This window comes from Temnothorax nylanderi, unplaced genomic scaffold (genome assembly GCF_030848795.1).
Source record: "Temnothorax nylanderi isolate EJ_2023f unplaced genomic scaffold, tnyl_v1.0 TNYL_tig0595_pilon, whole genome shotgun sequence".
Lineage (NCBI taxonomy): Eukaryota > Metazoa > Arthropoda > Insecta > Hymenoptera > Formicidae > Temnothorax > Temnothorax nylanderi.
Window position 1 is genome coordinate 91348 of NW_027249657.1, and position 13575 is coordinate 104922.

The 13575-nt window shown below is 35.7% G+C and overlaps 2 protein-coding genes and 3 long non-coding RNA genes across 6 annotated transcripts; 1 reads left to right on the plus strand and 4 right to left on the minus strand.

The window, feature by feature from the left end:
- Positions 1 to 41: 41 nt before the first annotated feature.
- On the minus strand, positions 42 to 3453 carry Alpha-phers (phenylalanine--tRNA ligase alpha subunit). Of its 2 annotated transcripts, none has more exons than XM_071723337.1 (8): positions 3103 to 3453; positions 2552 to 2892; positions 2242 to 2463; positions 2014 to 2129; positions 1758 to 1942; positions 1321 to 1682; positions 1146 to 1247; positions 42 to 958 (listed from the first exon to the last, which is right to left on the minus strand). In XM_071723337.1, the coding sequence occupies exons 1-8, from the start codon at positions 3241 to 3243 to the stop codon at positions 304 to 306; spliced, it is 2124 nt and encodes a 707-aa protein (XP_071579438.1). In that variant the 5' UTR covers positions 3244 to 3453; the 3' UTR covers positions 42 to 303. The 2 variants fall into 2 exon arrangements, with proteins under 2 accessions (XP_071579438.1, XP_071579439.1); XM_071723338.1 differs by having other exon boundaries at positions 820 to 958; positions 1119 to 1247.
- Positions 3454 to 4361: 908 nt separating this feature from the next.
- On the minus strand, positions 4362 to 7269 carry LOC139784179 (uncharacterized). Its single transcript, XM_071723339.1, has 4 exons — positions 6829 to 7269; positions 6663 to 6707; positions 5399 to 5702; positions 4362 to 4753 (listed from the first exon to the last, which is right to left on the minus strand). Exons 1-4 carry the CDS (start codon positions 6900 to 6902, stop codon positions 4583 to 4585), a joined length of 594 nt encoding a protein of 197 aa, XP_071579440.1. The 5' UTR covers positions 6903 to 7269; the 3' UTR covers positions 4362 to 4582.
- A 702-nt stretch (positions 7270 to 7971) lies between these two features.
- LOC139784180 (uncharacterized) lies at positions 7972 to 13569 on the plus strand. The gene is made up of 3 exons (XR_011721492.1): positions 7972 to 8527; positions 8652 to 8727; positions 13203 to 13569. It is a non-coding gene; the product is annotated as an uncharacterized lncRNA (long non-coding RNA).
- On the minus strand, positions 9196 to 9594 carry LOC139784182 (uncharacterized). The gene is made up of 2 exons (XR_011721494.1): positions 9507 to 9594; positions 9196 to 9401 (listed from the first exon to the last, which is right to left on the minus strand). It is a non-coding gene; the product is annotated as an uncharacterized lncRNA (long non-coding RNA).
- LOC139784181 (uncharacterized) lies at positions 11852 to 13051 on the minus strand. The gene is made up of 3 exons (XR_011721493.1): positions 12848 to 13051; positions 12374 to 12517; positions 11852 to 12119 (listed from the first exon to the last, which is right to left on the minus strand). It is a non-coding gene; the product is annotated as an uncharacterized lncRNA (long non-coding RNA).
- Positions 13570 to 13575: the final 6 nt, after the last annotated feature.

Below are 13575 nucleotides of genomic sequence, written 5' to 3' on the forward strand. Positions count from 1 at the left end.
ATAACCATTGTACATAATATTAAATTATATAAAATCATATGTAACATACAGCTGTTATTTATTTTAAATTATATAAAATTATATACAGCTCATCATATAATTTTTACATACACTTTAGTCAAACGCACTGTACCTACATACACATCATGAGTTTATTTACTTTTTTTAATCTTGCAATCTATATTACTAAAGAGCTGTAAAGAGATTTATGATACATACACATATGTAAAAAAATGTGTAAGTTCCTTTTTAGGCATTATCAAGTTTATTTCACATTTATCAAAATAAATAAGATTTAATAAATTACATTTTCTCTCTTATCTGACACTTGTCAATATCTTCAAGGATAAGATCGATTATCGAGATATCCTTTCCCATTATGTAACAAGATGTCTTGTATATATGCATTGGCAGCAATCTATCGCTGTCATGTAAAGCGTAATGTATTTTATCTAAATAAAAATCTATTTTACTTGCGTAAAGTGGGCCTTTCGCTTCATACTTCAATACGTTTGTGTCGACCTGCTCAACTAATCGATTTAAATACCGTGCTATATTTACCACCCCCAGAATTTTATGCATTCCTGGCAACACCATAATGGGATCAAGCCCAATAGGCTTCCAAATCACAGTGAAAGATATATCCACGTTTGCACCCTTGCTGAAATAATGCGAGCCAAAGCCAGCAAGCTTCTTGGGGAAGTTTGTCACCGTAGAATGAACGTGCGTTGACAGAGAAACACGAAAGTACGGTGCTATGACTCGTATGAAAGATAAGATGAAAGAAATTGGATACTGTGGATCGCAAAAAATAACAAGTTGCTGCTTAACAAATTTTGGCTTTTCTGAAGGATGTTCCGCCACCTGCTTGATCTTCGTTTCCTGATTCGACTGTGTTTTAACTGATTTTTCTTCTTGCTGACGCGTTTTCCATTGTAAACGAGTCATTCGGCTAGTTCTGCAAATAAAAATAATAAACTTAATGATCAGAATATTAGTTTTCAACTTTTAATTATATTTAACTAGGGTTCCTTGGATTTTGTATTTTTCACAATTACTTGACTTATAAATGTTTTACCTAATTTTACTTCCAAAAAAATGTACTCTAACATAAATACCTTAATAATGCTTAGAATAATATTTACTTCTCTAAACGACATAGAGGATTGTTATGAACCATTTCCATGTCCACTTTTGGTCCAACAAGATCGCGTATATTGTTTAAACCATATTTAATCATTGTTGGCCTAAATTAACAATAAAGTGCGTTACGTTTTTGTATTAAATATACGGCATCATATTTATTTTCTAACGACATACCTTTCTAATGATAAACCCCATGCAATGACATTTACATCAGGAGGTAGGTTCATTGGCAATATCATTTCAGGCCTAAACATGCCGCTATTGCCGATTTCTATCCATTTCTGCAGCCCATTATGAAAACAAAATATTTCCATACTCGGCTCAGTGTACGGATTGTACGCAGGTTTGAATTGAAGCTGAGTGATGCCAAGTTTACTGAAGAATTCGTATAAAGTACCAATAAGATTGCCCAAAGTAAGGTTGTAATCGGCGATGACACCTTCAACCTGATGAAATTCGGCAAGATGTGTCGCATCTAGAGTTTCATTGCGGAATACTCTATCAATACTAAAGTACTTGACCGGCTTAAACTCTCCCTGCAAGACATTTTTTCATATATACCTCATCGTCCTTGGAAGAGCAACTTGCGTACCTCTCCTACAACCACATACCTTCTCCATGAGTTTATACAACATCCGTGCGCTATTGGACGTTGTATGAGTGCGCAGCAAATTTTTCTGAGCCTCTTCCAACTTCCAATCGTATCTATAACCTTGAGATCCATAAGCTCCTTTACTATGAACAGTCTTCACTCTTTCGAGATATTCCATGGGAAATTTTGTGCTAATACGCGGTTCTAAAAGACAAAACTAATTTTTATCCATGTCTTTTGAGCATTAGTTCATATGTCAGTCTGTGATAAGGTACCAGAGATGAAAAAGGTGTCGTGTGCATCACGAGCGGGATGCTGTTGCGGCTGGAAGAGAGCGTCGAAATTCCAGAAAGAATTTTCTACGTAATTATTCGTCTCCATTTCTGTAAATCTAAATAAAGTACTTTTTGTGATAAGACAATTAATAATTCTACATAATAGGTACATAGTATAAAATCTAGATTTTTTAATACAAATCCTAACGGAAGATTGATGTTGCTTACCCCATTTCCAGAAAGATTTTCCTGAATTCATGACGAACTTTTAACAACGGATGTAAATGTCCAATTGGAAGCGGCGCACCTAGAGCCTCAAAATTATACGGTTTGAATTTCTTGTCTTTCCAAGTGCCATTTACCAATAAATCTGACGTCAAATCTGCCTCTAACTTTTCTATCTTTGTAGAAAAATTCGGTCCCTTTTCAAGATGCATACTCTTAATCACCCTGTCGTGACAAAAAGACAGATTGAAAGCAGAATAAAAAAAAGATACATAATTTTACATTGTCCTTTACGTGTTTCAGTCACACTTACACCTCCTGCAAAAGCTTCCTCTTCTTGTATTCCGCTTTAATATTTTCCGAGACACTCGAGAGATTCTTCAGATGTGTCTGTACAACGTCTGCAATGGACGGTACCTTTTTTCGTACGATAGGAACGTCTCCGCTCTTGTCGAGCTCGATCCATCCAGTGACCATCGCCTTGGAGAAACCTACTTTGGCATAAGGGCTAGACTTGACGAGCTTGGCCTGCGGTATCCCTTCATCAGGAACGGCATTGTAAACGACCGCTTCGTGACTGCCGTGTTCTATTATGTGCCTCCCTTCGTCGGTAAGCTCCCATTTCTTCTTAGAAATCAGTTTTACCACAATTAACTGTAAGCAGGTATATAAAATTGAACGTTATTAGTTATTAGTTAGAATTAACTAAACCGGAGTAACGTTCCCAGGGTAAGGAAATATTTCAGCGAATACAGCTGATTAGCGCGTCACGCGTTAATTCAACCGCGAAACAAATTAAAAATGTATAGTTTGGACGGCGGGTAGCGATCAAAATAAGGAGTGCCATTGTTGAAACAAACTCACGCCATCGACTGTCTCAAGACTTTTGGCCGCGCCCACGATCTTTTGATGATCCTCCTGAAATTCGTCCGCCAAATCCAACAAATTCGTTTCGCCACGTGCGCCCAGATGTTCTAAAATTCGGTCCGTCAACAGCTTTGCCATCTTGCACCGTTGGCAGCGTGCCCACGCAACCGAGCACTAATATTGCAACCGGCACGAAACCACGTGGTACGAAACAAAGCCCAGACGAGCCCTACATCATTCGTAAACGATGACTGCAATTTGCTTACCTAGAATCACCTATACTTATGATGTGCAGTGGCGTAATCGACAGGATGCAGTCATGGATGTAAGAAGACAGGTGTAGGTGTAGCCATGGTTCTACAACGCAAACGATGGCAACTGCTAGTTGAAAAGTGTTAGGCCCGGTCTACAATCAGTCACATGTCGGAGTCGGATGTCGCAACTAGCCGATGGTCCAATGAGAGAATTTCTTTTTCGGAAACGAATTTTCCTCATTGGATCATCGGCTACGTTCCGACATCCGACTCCGACATACGACTGATTGTAGCCCGGGCCTTATTTTTTATAATTTTTAAGATATCTATTATCAGAAAAGTGAACTTATCAGAAAAATGTTTCCTGAAGCACATAATTATTGTAATTATAACGACATACTACACTTTTCATACATAAATAATTATTTTTTTCGTGGTTTTTTCCCAATATTTTTTCGGCGCTATCTGCTCGCGAGTGTGCACCTTGAACAATTATTACCCACACAGCACACTTTATCTGAGGGACGTCCTACAGACATCATTTTGGGATATCTCAATAACCGCAGGACATCCCAAAATGGTCTCAGATATCCGATAGATATCCAGCAGATGCACAAGTGTCCGGCTATTTAGTATCTTGCAGACATCTTAGATGACGTCCACAGGATATCTAAGGTAGAGACCCTTTAATAAAGGGTCTCTAATCTGAGGCAGACCGAAAAATGTCGCAAGATATTAATTATATAGCACTCGCGATATTATATGGATATTCTACATACAATGAGCCGGAAATTATGGTTTAACCAGAAAGGGGATAATTGTACAATCATGGACAGAAATATTGTTCCTCTTTTGTGATAAATTTCGGAATGCATTCGTCTTGTCCAATAAAAGAATTCTCCCATTGGAAAATAAATTATAAAATTAAACAAACATATTCCAAAACTTTTATAACCTTTCTATCCACGGAGATGTAGATGAAAAAATAAATATATTTATACATTGCATATTAAATCTTTATTTATTAAAAGAATAGTTTTTAAACAAAGTAACTCTAATTTTTGGAAAAAAAATACAATCAGTAAAAATAAAAATACATATGAACTATTCTAATTTTTGAAGATAAACAAATTTTGTACCCCGTACAAACATAGAGGTATATATAAAGTACTTTTAAACTTTAACATTTGTAAAATATAACTGTATTAACATATGTTAATGTGTTAGTACATATTTCTATCTCTATAACACAATCTGTCATTTTCACATATTTCTTCGTCACATTTACATGACGGATCACAGCTGTTGGAATTCTTCACGCAACCACACATTCGTGAGGAGCAATTCCCTTTACAGCTACAACCAGTGGCTTTCAAGTTTTGAACTGGCCTTGCCTGTGAAATAATCAGTTCTTAATATTATTAAAAAACTCTTATTATTCCATAATAAAATTTGTTCATAGGTTTAGAATTATAAGCAAATATTTTAAAAATTTAAAGAAAGGAACTATTTACAGATATGACTAAGGCCGGTATTCATAGTTATTTAAAACCGTCTTAAGTTCAATCTTAAGATGCCATGAACCAATCACAGAGCCGTATTCGCGTCTTAAGACATTACTTAAGACGGTCTTGAAGACTGTGAATACCGGCCTTAGACCGGTATTCATAGTCAGATCTTATTTCAAGACCGTCTTAAGTAATGTCTTAAGATGCTAATACGGCTCTGTGATTGGTTCATAACATCTTAAGATCGTACTTAAGACGGTCTTAAATATAAGAACCGATTATGAATACCGGCCTATTAAGACTGCGTTTGTTTTGGCGCTTTTAGCGCTGAAAGCATCGTTCTATCTTCATTTGATATTCGATGTGCAACGAAGATAGAATGATGCTTACAGCGCTGAAAGCGTCAAGACGAACCCAGCCTAATTGCAACACAATTTCTCTTGATCATATTCTGGTTTCTGTAAAATATCAATAAATTTCTTTTCAGGTTACTATACATAAAAACATCATACATTCAAATGATAATATTACCTGATTTTGACACATTTTATTGTCACATTTACATGACAGACCACATTTGTTGCTGTTCTTCACGCAACCACAAATCTGTGAGGAGCAACTCCAAAAAGATTTACAGCTACAACCAGACTTTCCAAATATAGCTGATGTTGCTTTTGGAATGCGGTGAAAAGGCTTCTGACCGTATACAACATGGTCAGGTTTCTTAGATTTTTCCACGTGTTTTTTCAGATCAATCACTTGCTTCTCCAACTTGGCAACTTTACCTTTAAGACTATCAACGTTTTCGGTCTGCTTACCAATGTTTTTTGAGCCGCTAGAAAATTAGATTTCTCGTGTTATAATCATTATCACATAACGAAGAATAATATAAAGAATATATGTAAATATTGAGTATAAGCCCACCCCCTCTCTGCCGATTTCTTTGTAATTTTCAAATGTTGTGTATTTTGAATTGTAAAAAAGATTCTAAGAAGGAAAATCATCACACATGATCCATTTATTTTTAATTAATACTTAAAAATATCACGATGTGTCGGTAAGTAAGAAAATAATAATTTGTGGATATATATTTTGCTTCTTTTACTTTCATTTTTACATAATTATATATTATTTTAAAATTATAATCTTTGTTAAAGCAGAGAATAGTAGAAAGCATAAATACAAAGTATTTCAAAAGCGAAATATATATCTATATTAATTATAATTTATTTTATAATTTTATTTATAATATAAATAAAAAAAATTAATATATAAAAAAATAATTAATATTTATTACATACAATATAACAATCATAGGTGATTATGTAATTATAATTATATTATGCATCTGTAACTATTATTCCACCGACTAAGTATGTGTTTACTGGAATAATATAATTACAGATAATATGGTAATTATAATTACGACATAATCACCTGTGATTGTTATATTGTATGTAATAAATATTAATTGTGTGTATCAAATTGTATTAAAAATGTTTCTTTTAATCAAATTCACGCGCGAGCAATACAGCGTGACTTGACCATTTTTACGCGTTCGCGGTTCTGCATTTGAACCTCTTATCGACAGTGACTGTAAGTAGGTCGGTAACCCACCTAGAGATAGCGCGCTCATCTACACCGCTCTGCACCGAGAACGGAACTCATTCCTGCTCCCCATTGTACATATATCAATATAATTATTGTAATACAATAACGATAACTATTATAACTATAATAACTTCTTAACAGAACCAAAGACATGCGATTTCAGGTGAACTCGTTTCTCGCTTACCTGGGCAAAAATATATCTAGGCGTCTCAATTTATGGTGCCCCACCCTGTACATATAACAATATAATTATTGTAATACAACAACGATAACTATTATAACTATAATAACTTCTTAACAGAACCAAAATAGACATGCGATTTCAGGTGAACTCGTCGTTTCTCGCTTACCTGGACAAATCTGTAGACTCTAGAGTTACTAGAGGAACTTTAGTAGACTCTAGAGACGGTCCCGTTCTTTTCATTTTCCCTTTTTCTCGAGACACCCCGCGGTAAATGACGGTCTAAAGACCACACACACACAATTCAGACTTCTTCTTCTTCTTCTCTGTGATATGGCCTTTGAGCAGTAGTAGCAGTACTGCTCTTATGGCCAGGACGAACCAATTGTCGTATGAGCCGTAAGGCGTGTCTTAATTTTCAGTTGCACTGACGCAATAAATTTAATTGGACTCACAATGCAGACAGTAACAGTCGCAATACTGAATTTCTTCTTCGGAAACAAATTTTCTTCATTGGACCATCGGCTACGTTCCGAGACGACTATCAGGCTGCGGTCAAATGATACGGGAATCAGCATGCGGGACAGAGGATGCGTGATTCGAACAGCCAATCAGCGCTCTTCCGCATTTTTCTGTAAGCGCTGATTGGCTGTTCGAATCACGCATCCTCTGTCCCGCATGCTGATTCCCGTATCATGTGACCGCAGCCTTACTACAATCAATTTTACCAACCACGGTTAGCTTAATCGACGGTTAAAGTTAGCAGGATTAAGGGCCGATATCACAGTCTCCGATTAACGTGATCCTCCGATTAAACTCACTCTGCATCTCTTTCTAACTGTCTTTTCGTCTCTTTCTAGGGGAACAGTTAGAAAGAGATGCAGAGTGAGTTTAATCGGAGAATCACGTTAATCGGAGACTGTGATATCGGCCCTAACCAATAGAAATGAATCCACCCTGCTTTCTATTGGTCAATCCTGCTAACTTTAACCGTCGGTTAAACTGGTTAAGCTAAAGCCTTGTGTACACGATGCTAGAACTGCGTGCGGTTTCGGTTTAAGCCAATCAATTTGCAGCTCTTACAGAAAAGCAGCAGTTTCATTGGCTTAACCGAAACTCGGACGCAGTTCTAGCATCGTGGACACAAGGCTTTATCTGATCTTGATCGATTTTAAGGTTCTATTTAGTCAATAAAATAATAGCTGAGTACGATCTCATGTTGCTATGCAATTTCACTGGCTGGATGAAATCTGGATGAAACCGCCTTATAGACTTTCATACTTCATGATCGTCGTCTGCTCCAACCACGGCTCCAACGCGCAATTTATATTTATATTCGAACAAAACCAAACGAAACATCGACTCCAAACGTGACAATTGATACAAGTTTACATTGTTTACATTGTTTTTTCCCTCATGGGGGATGCGTGTGTCGAGGTTGTGAAAGATATGTTTCAAGATTATGCAGTAGGTACTCTATTTTCAAGAAGAACTTCCACGTGCGTCGTAACGAGCATGTCGTAAAGGTGCCCACGTGAATCACGAGTCTCCGGAGTGCTCATATGATCGTTGTCATGTCGTGCTCCGTTTCCCTCGGATAGACGTTTATTCCTTTAAATTAATGTCGATTATGTTGAAAAGTGATCTCTGCCGATCTGCCGGGTCCGGAGTGCGTAGATCGAACGAAATCCCGCGAGAATGGAGTCGCAGAATACTGTTTCGCGTCAGTCGGAGACCAAGGGATTCGATTTCTCAGCTGGAAACACCTGGATAGTGGATATATTCGGAAAATTATCCGGTTCGCCAGTACCAGTATAACATAGTTCAATCTGCTTTATATCGCAATACCCTGGTCTGTTTACCTACCGGTAAGGAAGAAATATATTACTCGCTAATCGCACAATCAGTCAAATATAAAATTACTTGCACGCGCATTATCTGCAAACTATTAAGTAAGAGCCCGATAAAGAGACCGGGCGCCTTTCATTTCAGGGAACCGCGATCACCCGTTCCTGATATAGAGATCTACTCGCAGTTTTCGCCACGAGCGCAAGATTCATATGTTTATGTACAGTCGTTCACGGAAAGGTTGCAACACTTTTTTTTTTGATGATTTTTGGAACGCGCAGTAATTTTGAGATCGCGATTCACCATCTCTGTATACACGTAGTGAACGGTTATGATAGCTGTCAAAGTGAACTATACAAGGTGGAGGTTCACGAAATGTATCTTGTGCGCCGCGGAAAATCTTAAGATATCAACTGGATACTGTAATATCGGGGTTAGTATAAAGAATAAGCTAAATAGACAATTTTATTTTATAAATTAATTTTTATTTTCAAGACATGTGTAACATTAAAAATTAATGTAATATAAACATATTAATATAATTATTTATAACTAATTATATTAATTATTATAATAATTATATTAACAATATATTAATTATTTATAATATTATATTAATATATTGTGTTATATGTTATATTAATTTTAATTACATAATTAATTACATAATTAATAACATTAAAATTAATTAATAACATATTAATTTTAATACATATTATTAATACATAATTAATATAACAGTAAAATTAACCGGTGTCTGGATTAATGTTCGGCAAGCAGAGGACATCAGTCGATCGAAGAAGCTGCCGTGGAAGACGTGGATGCTGAGACCGCGAAGTCACATCACCGCTTCAAAGCCAATCCTTCTCGTCAAATAACGATGAAGTAATCTTTCTAAAAAATTACAATTATAAAAATTAATTACTTGCAAATTCAGTTTTAGTACAAAATCATCATTTTATTATAATTATATTAAGTTGAGAAGATAGATTTACTTACATAAAATTGCCAGATCGCTGATTACTATTGATTGTTCGGTAAGAACAGATCAATCGCAATCTGTTGTCCGCTGCAATCCAGAACGAATCTCTTGTAGAAATCGTTGTGGGATTAAGATGTGCACGTCTTTGTTCACTCTAGTACTGGGATCTTCTCTCGGCTGCAGGGCCCCTGGACCGATATTAGGCAGGGATGTTTCGAAAACGGCGATACGTCCTCGGGTGGTGGAGAGGAGTTTGTGAGCAGCTTGAAGACCGGCACCAAGGGCGTTGTTATCATCAAGAGTGCCCACACAACTTGATAGGCAGCTAGGCGAGAAGGTTGCGGAATCGGCAGGCCCAAAGATATTTCGGATAATTTTACCTTGTGCCGTGTTCATTCAAGATTTATTCCTTCATTCGTTTATTCATTCCATTCATTAACGAGAGTTCACGTTACAATCATTCAATGTCAAACATATCATTCATTTATTCATACATCACCTTGGTGAAAAAATTTCTCAGAAAATCTCTCATATTTTCTCAGAAATTTTTGCAAGAATTGGGACTTATGAAAAATTCTGAAGAGGTATATGATATTTCTCAGATACTTTCAGAATTAATTAGATGAAGATTTATAGAATATTTCAATATCCGTATATGTGAAAATTTCTGATAAATTGCACAGATTTTCTCATATTTATTCAGATTTCTACAAGGCTATATTTTGCGGAAAAATATTTTATTCTTATTTTGTCTGAGTTTTTCAATTCGTATAAAAATCTGAAAATTTCTCTGAGTATTCAAAAAAAAATCTGAAAATTTTTATAGAAATTCTGATTAATAATGTGAAAAATTTTGATATTTTTTCACCAGGACATCCATGGAAGATCACATAGTATTAATACCGTGTGACATGATTCTCTATTACTGCATTTAATTTTTGGGGCATAGATGCAACTAAATTTCAGAATAACTCAGGCCTTGCGCGGAAACCTTCCCATACGTTGAGAACTGTTGCGCCAATGCCTCGCGTCTACGTGGAAATTGAGGATTCCATATTTTCTGAGTAGCTTGTTCCTCTCGTTTTCCATAATGTTACAGGCTCAGATTCATCCGTCGAAAATACCTTCTCATTCGAGAAAATGGTATTTGGTCCATTCATATTCCCATGCCAAATGCTGCAAGGTAAAAGCCATCCGTTGTTCTTTGTGGCGTTCGGTTAATTGTTTATATTGAGCCGGTTTATATCGATTGTATCTCTGTTCCCGCCATCTGCGTCGCACGGTTAGCGCGCAACAATTCAAACCAACTTCCGCTACCGTTTGCTGCGCCGCTGAGCGGAATCCGGTCTTCTGAACTAAATTTAAAAGTTGTTGATCTTCCTCGACGGTAGTGCATCGTGGACGCCTTGTTATTGGCCGAGAATTTATATGGCCGTCTATTTTAAATTGTCGCACTAATTTGTATACCGTACTTCTTTGCAATGTAGAGGAAAGTCCCCTATTATGAGATAGGCTCCTAATATGCGATAGCGCAAACCGTGCGGCGCAGAGAGCGGGAACAGAGATATAATCGATTATAAACTGGCTCCATATAAACAATTAATTGAACGCCACAAAGAACAACGGATGGCTTTTGCCTTGCAGCATTTGGCATGGGAGCATGAATGGACAAATACCATTTTCTCGAAAGAGAAGGTATTTTCGTCGGATGAATCTTGAGCGTGTAACATTATGAAAAACGAGAGGAACAAGCTACTCAGAAAATATGGAATCCCCAATTTCCACGTAGACGCGAGGCATTAGCGCAACATGTTCTCAACGTATGGGAAGGTTTTCGCGCAAGGCCTGAATTATTTTAAAATTTATCTATGCCCCAAAGATTAAATGCAGTAATAGAGAATCATGGAAGTGTCACACGGTATTAATACTTTCCATGGATGCCCTTGGTGAAAAAATATCAAAATTTTTCACATTATTAATCAAAATTTCTATAAACATTTTTGATTTTTTTAGAATACTTAGAATTTTCAGATTTTTTATACAAATTGAAAAACTCAGACAAAATAAGAATAAAATATTTTTCGCTAATATATCCTTGTAGAAACTTGAATAAATATGAGAAAATCTGTGCAATTTATCAGAAATTTTCATATATACGGATATTGAAATATTCTAAAAATCTTCAATTATTTCTGAAAGTATCTGAGAAATATCATATACTTCTTCAGAATTTTTTATAAGTTCCAATTCTTGCAAAATTTCTGAGAAAATATATGAGAAGTTTTTTCACCAAGATGATGTATGAATAAATGAATAATATGTTTGACATTGAATGATTTAACGTGAACAACTCTCGTTAATAAATGAACGAATGAAGGAATGAAAATCTTGAATGAACACGGCACAAGGCAAAAGTCATCTGAAATATCTATGGGCCTGCCGATTCCGCGACCTTCTCGCCTAGCTGCCCATCAAGTTCTGTGGCACTCTTAATAATAACAACGCCCTTGGTGCCGGTCGTCAAGCTGTTCACAAACTCCTCTCTACCACCCGAGGGCGTATCGCCGTTTTCCAAACATGCCTGCCTAATATCGGTCCAGGGGCCCTGCAGCCGAGAGAAGATCCCAGTACTAGAGTGAACAAAGACATGCACATCTTAATCCCACAACGAATTCTACAAGAGATTCGCTCTGGATTGCAGCGGACAACAGATTGCGATTGATCTGTTCTTACTGAACAGTCAATAGTAATCAGCGATCTGGCAATTTTATGTAAGTAATCTATCTCCTCAACTTAATATAATTATAATAAAATAATGATTTTGTACTAAAACAGAATTTGCCAGTAATTAATTTTTATAATTGTAATTTTTTAGAAAGATTACTTCATCGTTATTTGACGAGAAGGATTGGCTTTGAAGCATTGATGTGGTTTCGCAGTCTCAGCATCCACGTCTTCCACGGCAGCTTCTTCAATCGACTGATGTCCTCTGCTTGCCGAACATTAATCCAGACACCGGTTAATTTTACTGTTATATTAATTATGTATAATATTATGTATTAAAATTAATATGTTATTAATTATTGTAATTTTAATGTTATTAATTATGTAATTAATTATGTAAAAAAAATTAACATAACATATAACACAATATATTAATATAATTATTATAAATAATTAATATAATTAAATAATTATTATAATAATTAATATAATTATTATAATAATTAATATAATTATTATAAATAATTATATTAATATGTTTATATTACATTATTTTTAATGTTACACATGTCTTGAAAATAAAAATTAATTTATAAAATAAAATGGTCTATTTAGCTTATTCTTTTATACTAACCCCGATATTACAGTATCCAGTTGATATCTTAAGATTTTCCGCGGCGCACAAGATACATTTCGTGAACCTCCACCTTGTATAGCTCACTTTGACAGCTATCATAACCGTTCACTACGTGTATACAGAGATGGTGGATCGCGATCTCAAAATTTCTGCGCGTTCCAAAAATCATCAAAAAAAAAAGTGTTGCAACCTTTCCGTGAACGACTGTACGTATATTATCGGATGTATTACAATCTTAGATAAAGGATCGAGATAGATAATCTCGAATTGACGAGCAATGTACAAGCAATCGCGCATTTGATTTTTATATATACGATAAATTATAACGAAATATCTTATATTTTGATTTTAGGATTTATTTTGCGTTGCGGGAGACGCTGAGCCAAGCACACTCGCCATAACAACTCGCTATTAGATAAAATGGAAAAAGAATTGGAACAAAACAGACGAAAACGTTCTCATTCTCTGACAAGGATACGAAACACACTAAAAAGAAGAAGACGAATATCTTAAATCGCTCTGTAAGTAGCGAAGATGAAATCGAACAGCTGCGTGTACAAGTGCAGAAGGACTGACTATGAATGAATGTAAATGAAATCAAACTGTGATTGCGTTGACGATAAGTTGTGGAGCGCAGAAAATTTATTTTCATATGTACAGAATGTGAATATTCGTTAAAGATTCATATGTATTTCTGTACAGCGACGTTTTTTGTAATAAAATCG